Source organism: Diadema antillarum, unplaced genomic scaffold (genome assembly GCF_040938485.1).
Source record: "Diadema antillarum isolate AM-2024a unplaced genomic scaffold, OU_Dant_1.0 seq00000989_RagTag, whole genome shotgun sequence".
Taxonomy (NCBI): domain Eukaryota; kingdom Metazoa; phylum Echinodermata; class Echinoidea; order Diadematoida; family Diadematidae; genus Diadema; species Diadema antillarum.
Genome location: NW_027271829.1, coordinates 270265 through 282068, shown reverse-complemented (window position 1 = coordinate 282068; position 11804 = coordinate 270265). Strand labels below are relative to the sequence as shown.

General features: G+C 40.9%; 1 protein-coding gene across 1 annotated transcript; it reads left to right on the top strand.

Moving 5' to 3' along the window:
* Window positions 1–2836: 2836 nt before the first annotated feature.
* LOC139742234 (uncharacterized) lies at window positions 2837–10543 on the top strand. The gene is made up of 3 exons (XM_071652812.1): window positions 2837–3473; window positions 8809–9074; window positions 9224–10543. The coding sequence occupies exons 1-3, from the start codon at window positions 2837–2839 to the stop codon at window positions 10541–10543; spliced, it is 2223 nt and encodes a 740-aa protein (XP_071508913.1).
* The last annotated feature ends 1261 nt before the right edge of the window (window positions 10544–11804 follow it).

Here is an 11804-nt window from a genome sequence, read left to right as displayed (position 1 = left end):
TCTGTTAGATGTCCTTTATACACACACACACACACGCACGCACAAACACAGTAATTTTTGTGCTGTAAATCATTTTTATGCTATATATGGGTGTATCTACCTGTCAAGCCACATAGCTAGCTTTTACTGAGACATCCTACTTCATTCTTCTTTATTACAAGTAATGCACACTGTTGTTCTGTTGTATTTGGTGGTTTTTTTTCAACATTGTCATATCCATACATATTTGTGAATACTTGTCATTTTGCTTTTAACCTGAAGAATGTAATAAAATGAATGTAAGTCCGGTGTTAAATAGTGAACACCGAGCTGGTGTCAAATTTTCGGTGCTCATTTATGGTGTTAAATTAACACCTCCGGGTGTCATTTCCAAATTTTAAACTGTTTTTTGAAGAGTTTCTTAGTAACTGCACTTCTTGTTGATTTTTAATTTAAACAAGACGATCAAGAATTTTACATTGAAATACTAGATTTTTGAAAAAATGTGAAAATAAATTTACACCAAAGTAACACCAGCTGGTGTGGTCTCTTATTGAAGCTGGACGGGTGTTAAACCATTGATATTAACACCAACAAATATCAAATCAACACCATGTGGTGTCATTTTTGAATTAACACCAGTACAGTGTCAAAATAACACCAGGTACAGTGTCAAATTAACACCACGAAGTGTCAGGTGAACACTTTTCAACACCATCACAGTGCATTTTTAACACCTGTGGGTGTGGTCCTTTATTGAAGTTTGATCGGTGTTAGATTTAACACCCGTGGTGTTAAATCTAACACCGATGTTTTTACAGTGAATGAATGCTATAGTGTCACCACCATTCCTGCACAGCAACTATTCCTATACAACTGGTATTCTATACACATCGTTTTACTTCTTTTTTTCAAAGCGTGAAGTATAATACGGTCAAATGTTCTCGTGTTTACCACGAAACAGACGAAAGGATGGCATCTTTTCTCTCAGTAATGTTCTGAGTTCCTCGCCCACACAATTGACATGATTGTGAGGCAAGCATTATACGCTAGCCACCATTAGAAAATAATAGGTTCTATACAGTATAGTCACCACAATCCCAACCGATATGGCAGAAAAGTGATATTCTCGAAAAATCGAGTTCAACCAATTGTGATAGTTCTTTGCTGGGCATTGATGATCTGTAGAAAAGTACTATGTTACGTTTGGACTGGATTTCATTGGAAGTCAGTTGTGACCTTCCTGCATCCCATCGTAACTAAAAGGCGGCAGGAAATTATTTGAAGATTCACTCGTAGATTATTTATACGAACGTCAAAAGTCAATATAATGAGATCGATAGCTATAGGCCCGACGATATTAGGCCCGACATGGGGATATAGATGTACATGTGCTATAGTCAATTATACATAGTCAATTACTTTAATCAGTGTAACCATTGATTGATAAACAAACGTAGATCCATATTAATGAGTATGAATTTCATTTGTACGTATAAGGCCTACGCATGTATTATTGTGCATTTAGATAATTCTAAATAGCTAATAACGCGAACTGCGTGAATATAAGCTCTCTTTTAGGGAATTTTAGATGAAAGAGAAAGAGAGGGAGAGAGGATAGAGGAGAGTGCATGGAGGGAGAGAGCTAGAGAAAGGAGGGAGAGAGAGAAAGAGAGACAAAGAAGGCATAAAAAGAAAGACGGAAATATGTTATCGTTATAACAGCGCGAATACACGAAATACATGTATAGGCCCTAGTAATCAAAGACTGCGTTTATGAAATACTGATCCGACGGAGGGCAATTGAACTCTTTCGTTTTCATGCATGCACACATCGAGTTGCACTTAAAACATCTACAATTTCCTGCTTGGATTCATATGCCCCGCTGAACATTTGAAGCATGTCGTATAAACGTTTATTGGTGGCGTGTCCACTTCATCGAACGACAATGGCATGCCCACGCTCATACACAAGTTTACCATCCGCAGACGCCTCTAAACATAATGCTATACAAACTATAACCCCTAACGCGCAACCCGCACCGAGTCTTCGAAGTCGCTCAGAAAGTGTATTGAATTAGAGATAATACGAGTACTTTGTATTACAGAGTGCACGTTATAATAGGCCGACAGAACCTTTTATGCCATGACCTGTGTGGCTAAATAAGTCCGCACCGCGCGGCATAAATTAGAGCTTGATAATTGCCCTGTCTGAATGGGAAGTAGATTATTATAAGGAAAAGGAGCAGATCCGCTGGGGCAATATACACACCACGTAGATACAGGCGGTACTCGACACACACCATATTGCGAAGCGAATGCATTGAATAGATGTATACATACACACACACACACGCACACACACACACACACACACAAAGTCGTCCAAACACACACACACATACACACATGGCTCGGCAGCTATAATGTCTAAAGAGTCGAGTCGCTCTAATGGAACTGCTAGCTAAACACACAGCCATGCCCTCTCGATACCTCACGATCGCGATGCGGACATTTCAAGCGCTCGGGAACTGTAGCTTCTATAGAGTATCCTCTATCGGTACGTGTGGTTTACGGGGGGCAGTGTGTATACACATGCATCATCGCGTTATAGCAAGACCCTTAGCGTTCCTGCTGAGTTTTTATCCTTGCATGCACCTGCCGTATAAATGTCTTGTTATATATTTTCGAGCAATTGCTAAAGGCTGAGATTATGTTGTTTATAAAGTCCGTCATCGATTAGAAATCGAAACACAGCTTTCTAATTAGCAAGGGCAAATCCGTATTTATATCCCGCGTGTTTCAAATGGCGCTAAAAAACACCTCTTTTCCGAACAACCCAGTGGATACGGCAGAGATGTCTGAACGGGTGACAGCTGCTCAAGACATTGGTCTAGAAACCGACTGGAACACAATTGTTCCACCTGCCATCGCAAAACTTGTCGATATGTGCTCGAATGGTCTCGGGACAACGAGGGAAGCGTTCTTCTACCCACTCATCAGTGCAGCTGCGGCCATGTTGGGCAAAAACGCCTGTATCGCGCTGAACGATTTCTGGCCCGAGCCACCCATCATCTGGACCGCCCTTATAGTCGATGACACTTGTCGCAAGAAGTCGGCTGTGCAGAGATACATAGTTGGTGCTATTAGAGAAGTCGAGGAACAGTTAGCAAGCTATCACCCAACACCGCAACTTTTTGACAACGCGCCAGACAACATCCTGCGACAATCGTCTGCAACAATGTTGATATCAGACCTTGAGTTCAGCCTAGCCAGACTGGCTGAGCGAGTAAGGGAAAACAAGGAGTGCTTTCTCTTTTCTAAAGACCTTCACAAAGTGCATCACGAGCTTGATGTAAGCCGTGACAGCAAGGAGCAGGACGCTCTGAAGAAGATAAAAGATCGCGACGCCTTCTTCGATCTCCACTCGGGTCAGAGCCCCTGGACAGACGACTCGGATAACTACTACAGCGACGCAAGGTTCAACATCACAGGTATGTGCTTGATTCTTGTAATTTCCTTCTTATAAACGCCTATGTCTGACAATAATTGGATGTGTTTATCCTTGCTATCATATTGAAAATACGTCGAGAATAAAACAAGATCGAACAATTAAAAGCATAGCACCACAAAACGAAATGTACGCTTCACAACTTGCAAAGCCAAGGGCGGGTGTATGATCCCCCCCCCCCCAAAAAAAAAGTAATCTGATATCAGAGGGATAAGATGTCATAATACTGTCAACTATGGAGTGGAAGTTTATTGGTTGTGAGAACTTAAAGGAGAATTCCGGAGTTATTTCCATTAGCACCTACATATTGTTTGTATAATCTGTGTTGACAATTGTCATGCATGACTGAGCACATTAACTGCATGATATCTGTCGATATGCATGGGATCTGTCGATGAAAGTGGTTAGATAAACAGGCAAGCCTGGGATCAGCCTGCACGACTGCACCGGTTTGTGTTTATGGTTTCCTCTTAGGCTGCGTTCACATAGAAGTATTGGGTATTCGGTATTCGGTATTCGCTATTCGGTATTCGCTATTCGGGCACCGAGTACACCATCACCCGCACCGTCAACTCACCATCCCATGCAGTGAGGATTTCTTCCTCCTACATCCCAGCAAATCTTATTAACAATTTCTAAACTGCATCAGAATGTAAGTCTACATGCTTATTTTTGCTAAAGGGCAAATCCAGACCAAAAGTGTCACATTTCATAAACGAGAGACGGTATATACGCTGCAAGAAAATCGAACAAGTTCGATTCCCACTTTGCTATACTTTTCGCAGCTATTCGGTACTTTCGAATAGTGCCCTCCTACAATGTATGTGAACCGGTGTGAGGAAATCCTATCGTTCGATTCAAGCTATTCGCGTGCCCTCGAAAAACGAGCCCGAATACCCGAATAGTACAAGTATACTTCTATGTGAACGCAGCCTTACGTGTACCTTTTATGGCGCATAACCTTCAACCAAGAAGTTTCAAGAGATGGAATTCAAACTGGTTGTAACGCTATTGTCCAAACAGGTGTCGGTTTTCTATTGATGCACAATAGAATTCCACAGGTGCATGTTGTGCCTTTGATGATCAGGATTCGTTATACCGCCGTCTTTCTGAGCTACAGTTGAAGATTCATTTTGAGCTGTAGCATAATGTCGGCTGTATTTGGCTTGTTTATATTTTAAATGAAATTAGATTTCACTTTCTGATAAAGGGTATGAAACAAAAGTCATTTCTGACCAAAATTGCATGTGCAAAAGTGTAATCTGAGCTGTATGTTGTGAAAGTGTTTGAACTTTCATCCTCCTGAAAAGCCGATTTTATGACTTTTCCGATTATTTCGGTTAAATGAAACTAAAATGGTACTATCTTCAAGTACAAGTTCTGTATAGAATGATAATGTTATGTCAGATTATTGTAAAGAGACATGTACAGTCCAGTAATTTGGATTTTTTTATTTCATAATTTTTTGTGCACAAATTTTATTCGCACAATCCTGCTGTGTCTGTACATATTGTACACTGTTCCTGCACATGCACAATTTTTTTGTATCGCTCATGTTTTATAAAAAGGGATGACAAAAAGTAATGACCATCATAAACGCATATCTTCCTACAAGAGTGCTAGTCATGATGCAAAGACACATTATGAACCAATTGTTTATCTATCTGTGGGGCAGCTCCAGTTTAGCACATACGTTATACTCAAAATATTTCTGAGTGGCGGCATTTAACATTGGATCAAAAGGAGTAGTGGACTGTTGTTACTCCATAAAACTACCTTTCTTCAACCAAGGAGTTCCAACTAACTGTAATTATTCAAACACTTCAACCGAGTTGTCAGTTTTCTATTGATGTACAATAGAATTGCACAGGGTGTATTTGTGCCTTTGATGATCGATGTTCGATGCCGCCGTCTTGCTGAACTAATCTGAAGATTCATTTTGAACGTTAACATAATGCTGGCTATATTTTGCTTGTTTATTTATTAAATGAAATGAAATCTTACTTAATGATGAAGCATATAACACAAAAGTCAATCCCGTCCAGAAATTTGTGCAAAAGTGCAAATCAGAGCTGTTGTCATGTGAAAGTGATTAACATTGTGTATGAATGTAGCCACTTCAAATAATTTCAGTTACTTATCGATGTAGGTCTTTACTTTTAGCTCCGAAATTAATTTAAGACTGAACGTAGCAGTAATTTCATGTAACGAGTGGGGGAACGAATGAACCGCTCAGTGGAATGCCAAGGTTACAGTTCGTTATTTTGAAGGCTTGTTAATCCGAAAATGAAATAAGGTTAGTAATTCCGAAGGTTCGCAAATCCGAAAAAAAGGGGGAGGGGGGTTCTAGCTGCTTATTCCGAAGGTTCGTTAGTACGCATTTGTTTTTTCTTTTCTTTTCAGATTAACGAACCTTCGGAAAAACGAACATTGCATGTACAAGTTTGTACATGTATTTCTATTCTTGGATAGCCTTCGGAACACGTGAATTCGAAATAAAGGCGAAAATGTTGGGATTAACGAACCCTATCTTCGGATTAACGAACGTCTGTACGTGTGACATTTCGGAATAACGAACATTTTGCATTTCTATACATGTATAGTTCATCTGAAATGCATTGATCTGGCGAACACTTGTTGGAATATTTGCAAGTTGTTCAATCAACAAAGAATAAAGAAGAAAAAAATGTTCAGGACAGTGTGAATGATATCTGTCACCTACTGATCCACGTGTGTGTCTTCATTGTGGATACCATAATAATAAGTTTGTGTGGAGGTGGGGGGGGGGGACTGTGGGATCGAGGTATGACCCCTTTCCAACCCACGAGGGGACTTATTGATTTGTAGAAATTAAAACATTGGAGTTGAAGAATTTTCAATATTTTTGGGTACCTCTTCAAATCGTTCGCAGATATCTATTTAAAAAGTGTTAGGAAAATACATAAATGAAAATTAAGCTTCACAAATTGCTTAAATTCTGTATGTTCATTGGACTGGTTGGTATGAAACGTTCATTTATTTTGCTCTTGAGTCTGATTTCAGTCTTTATTGATAGCATGATATAGCAACTTGAATGTAGGAAGAGTCTTCAAGAGGTAATCCCTGCATATAACGCAAAGCTTCTTTCGTAAAATGAAAATGAAAGAATAAAAATGAAAATTGAATATAACGTACCGAGATATAAGCTTTGAATGCTCTTCTGAAGAGATTGAGCGTTAAAGGGACTTTCCAGACGATTTTCATAATTTCGCATCACATAGTACATAGATCAACAGCTCCTTGTATAGATTTGTGGACTTTATTGTAGTTCTTGAGAGAAACAATACTTTGAAAAACCTTAAACAAATTACACTGAATAAGGAGATGACACAGGAGGATCGCATATTTCAGAAATGTAGCAGTGTAATACTATTACAATACCGCTTGCTTGCAAGTTCACCTGTGTATAATCTATGCATGCCTTCTTCTTTTGTTGTTTCCTTGAGCCCTAACTCATGCATTCTTATGGTGACGCCATGTCATCATCCGTTCATATCAGTTTGTTATAGATTTTAAAAATATTCTTATTCTTCATCCCAATTATTTAAGTCTGTCCTCAGTCCCCTCAGTATAACTGACTTATATATAGTACGTTTGTTCCAATGTAAAAATCTGAAAATCATCCTCAAGTCTCCTTTAAGAATCAATAGGGCTATAGGAGTGTTACCTGCATGCAGCTTAAAGCAAGTTTGAGAGGTGAATGGTCGAGGATCACACGTCAAAATTGTATTTGCTTTAGAAATTAATTTCCTTTGATTCCCGCAGTCCTATTTAGCATAATTGTTGGTATTTCACAGTCTTTTGTTCCTCAACGGACGACAGACCAATATTAGAGTTTTGTCAGCTATGCCATATAAATATCGTTGTTATTTTGCTTGTTTTGTCACGTATTTGACATACTACGTCATAACAAGGCATTCCATGTTTAATTTGGCTCCAACAAGAGTAAAATCGAATGAAGATAATTGTTGAAGTTTCATAAAACTCGGGAATGAAATTGACACTGCAAGTTTCAAATTTGTAGAAATGATATACACTTTGTAAATTGCGATCAATTTATGCAAATTAGATGCGGTGATGACTTCACTGCCCCCAAAGTCTCTACAATGCACATACATTTGACCAAGGTACATCACTTTTTGACATGAAATTTAACAAAAACAAACAAACAAACAAACAAATTTACATCTAATTGTATTGGTGGACTGAAATAACTTTGATAAAAAATGTTGTAGTTGGTAAATCATTGACTTAAAAACATGATCACAACACAGATACAATTTGGAGTATTAACCAATAGTTGGGATCTATCAATTTCACATTTCAGCACCTTTTGTAGTTTGCATTTTGATCGAGACCAGTGGCATTCGAAATCTCAATGTTAAAGATTCCACGAACCTCTTTTTATGTCCGATTATGACGAAATATTAACTGTGGAAAATTGAGCTAAGAAAAAAAAAATTGAGAGAGACCTCTGGATGCTAGCCCGGTGCTCGGATGCTAGCCTGGTGCTCTACCGACTGAGCTATAGAAGGCCCTAGTTCAGTGTGCGTCCCAGAAACCCTAAATTCTCAATGCTCGAAAGGTCAGAAGCTAGATATAGCAGTGTGTTTGTGTGAGACACACACGTACACACTTGAACCTGGCATAAAACCGAAGGATAATTCAACTTGGGGATGAATGCTAGGGATCACCGAAATGATGCAGCTTTTTGAGAATGTAACAAACGCAAACAGAAAAACTGACCAGAAATGAATATTATTTACACTGTATTAGTGGAAAACTGAGCAAAGAAAATGAATTCCATCGGGATTCGAACCCGTTCATCCCTCGCATTTATCCCCAAGTTGAGTTATCCTTCTCGTTTATGCCAGGTTCAAGTGTGTATGTGTGTGTCACACACAAACACACTGCTACCTTCTGACCTTTCGAGCATTGAGAATTTAGGGTTTCTGGGACGAACACAGAACTAGGGCTTTCCATTAGCTCAGGCGGTAGAGCACCGGGCTAACATCCGGAGGAGACATTCGGATGATTTGCACACCCCCATCTGGACATCTATGAATTGGTCATACCAAGATAGGTCTTATTAATTCCCTCTGATCCATGTTCGATGCCGCCACCTATAAATGTTTGAAGAATGTGCCAAACTCGATGTAACTTTCATACATGTAGATGTAATGACCAGTATTGTTGCAATGCCGTTGCAACTATACAATGTCCGATTACCGTATTGCTCTATCAGAATATCTCTCTTCTTTGTCTCATCATTCATTCAGGATTTCTCAATCAAAAGGATATCCTTCCGCGTATCAACGAGTCTGCCGCATTCTCTGGGTTTCTAGAGACCACCGTGGCGATTGCCTGCCCAGTGAATCGTAGAGTCTTCCACAACCAACTCGTCGGTGCCAATGGCCCTCTTCTCGCTCCAATCTTCCTCAAACTTCGACAGGACCACGACAACTTGCGGGTCTACACTCTCGACTCGGGTGCTGATGCGGCGTTTGCATCCTATTACAACGAAGTTGAAGAGAAGCTTGACCAGGTGGGTTAGTAAGAGATTGTGCGTAAGGGATTGAATCCAACATGATAGATATTAACCGTACGCGTTGTGATTATGATAACCTTTGTTGTTCCCTGTAGTTTAATGAGACAGAGATAAATTCCCAGTCATCTTTCTGTTCTTCTACGCAGATGGCCAGTGATGATCGCCCGTTACGACGCATTCTGTCCAAGAGCCAGGGTCAAGTTGCTAGGCTCGCTCTAGTCATGCACTGCCTGAACCAGAGTGCTGGAACCATCTTCACCCAGCAGGGACAAATGGTTCTTAAAAATGAGACGCCCGAATTTGTCCAGACTAAAATTTCAGCAAGCATCGTGAATAATGCTGTCAGTCTCATTCGGCTGTGTATTCGCCACAAGGTAGCATTACTCACACCCTCTGTTGCCATCTGTAAGGGTGTTGCCAGTGGTAAGAGCACATACGTTCCAAAGTCAGCCTCTGTCCAGAAACCATCACCTGCCACGGCTGAGACCAGAAATAATATGGAGCACAATCGCCGGCTTGTGGACGTTGTTAGACCTCAAACGTACGTTTCAGCGACCAACCAGGGCCCCACAGCGCCAGTAATTTCTCCAGCGATATCAAATAGGCTTGTTTCTCGGAGGGATGGTACTAATCGCGTGGTCGCAGGTGTTGGACCTCACACTCAGTCTGTGCGACAACAGAGACTTCCTCTGCAGCAACAGGTACCAGTGGAGACCCTACCGACAAGGCCATCAACGGCTCAAACCCTTGTCCGCCAACCACTCAGCGTACCGGTTCAAATGAGCATGGCACCAGGGGATCCTCAAATAGTTCAGGTGTCATACACTCCCCCAGGGTCCAGCATACCGGTCTCTGTCCATTCCCGGGCTGTTGCGACATCAGAATCGGTTTCCAGGGATAATAGACAAGGTATAATTCTCCAGCGAACAAATATGTCTCGTCCTCTGCCAAAGCTCTTGCCCCGCCAACGGGTCGGCAACTTCTCCATGCCTCCCAGACCATTGTCACGGTCAAGTCAGGCTTTGGCCAGGAGTGTAGCACGGCGCGCACGGAGAAAAGGTGCATATCAAACAGTGACCTCCATCCACAAGTACCCAACCAGCATGGATTTCGAGAACTTCGTCGAGAGGTATCCCCGGAACGCCATGCGAGTCCTAACCAACGGCAAGAAGCAGCTTGAGGCGTCATACGTTGCTCAAAGGAAACTTGCTCCGCCGTTAGCAGTTGGCATCGTCGTGACTCCGGGAAAGAAACCGAACAGGTTTCCCACCCCAGTGGCTCGGGCTTTTCTCACTGCTCTCGCTGATGCGGGTCTCGGGGAGATGATATCCAGATCAGGTTCCCGGTCGGGAAAGTCCGCTCTCAGAAAACACGACTACAAAGACCTATCTCCTGCGGCAAAGGATATGCTCGTCAAACTGAATGTTACGGAAGAAGAATTCATGTTTGTGAACCCGAATATATAGTATCTTTCCGGGCAGACGATGGTTGTATGGATGATTTAAGGAGAGCACGTGCTCACCTTCTAAGAAAAGTTTGTCTAAACAGAAATACTGCCGTCGTTAAATGCTGTCGCTGCCATGGTATTTGTGATACAGAAAAGTGATTTCAGTTTGTGTAACGCAAGTGATTAGACAGTACAGGTCAGTTTATTAAGATCATACAACTTTCGAATTTGGAATTTCAATTACAGTACAGGCATTGCACTCATCGCTTTTGAGGTCACAGGTCACAGGAAGACTTTAATGCGGAAAGACGTCCTTAACGACATCAAACGGACATAATCATTTCACAGATGCGATGAGTGGCAATAATTGGACAGTAGTAGCAGATAGCAAATGTTTCCAGAATGCTTATGAAGTTACTTAGTGGAAGATACAATAGTATTTAATACAATTGTATATCAATGTAATTTAGAAATAACGCAGATGACGCCAGCGCTCTTGTAACAGACACAATACGAACGGGTATTCCAGTGACGTCCAATACAGCATAACAATTTCCATCTTGTAAAACCACACCAAGAAGTTTTTAATCCGTAGTTACGTTTTTACAGCATCCGCTTCCAGATTCTTCAGTAATTAGAACAGTATTTCATTGTTATTCTTGAGGGAGGATGGAGCAAGGGGTAAAGACGTTTGGTGTCTGTCTGTTGTTTTACATTTTCTTTCATTCATATCGAAGATGAGGTTACTAGTTCCAAACACGATGACGAAATGAGAACTGTGTTGACAATCTCTGATAGGGGTTCTATACTGGTGCGTAGAATTAAGAAGAAAACCCTGTCAAGATAGAGCGTGAAATTCGTTACATTTGCCTGTCATTAACTACGAACTGTCAAAACACACTTACAAATTGTATGCATATCACTATACTAGATACTGTAGCATACGACTGAGTTGGAGTGTTTTTGTCGCTGTACTGAGCTGCCATTAACCAGTATGCGTCCAAAAAAAAAAAAAAAGCAGTATAACCAGTGCGCACGATGAGGGCGCTATACTGCACCAAACACAGTGTGATCATGCTTTTGTTTTACTCGTAATTTTGTTCGCGGTTATTCTGAGCATCGTCAGTCATGGCAGTCAAGGCCACTTTGGCCAATATGTTGTTATTCATGAGGGCAACGATGTGTGCTGAGTACAATACTAACCAATACAAAACAAAACAAAACAAAAAACCGCCATGATAAGACGATTGATAATCTTTTCGAATAACGTAATCAAGTCA

Bases quoted from the DNA above. Each gene is read 5' to 3' on its own strand.
- LOC139742234 (XM_071652812.1), top strand. From the start codon at position 2,837: ATGTCTGAACGGGTGACAGCTGCTCAAGACATTGGTCTAGAAACCGAC. The intron at 3,474-8,808 runs GTATGTGCTTGA...TCATTCATTCAG, and splicing joins CGCAAGGTTCAACATCACAG to GATTTCTCAATCAAAAGGAT. The intron at 9,075-9,223 runs GTGGGTTAGTAA...TCTTCTACGCAG, and splicing joins TTGAAGAGAAGCTTGACCAG to ATGGCCAGTGATGATCGCCC.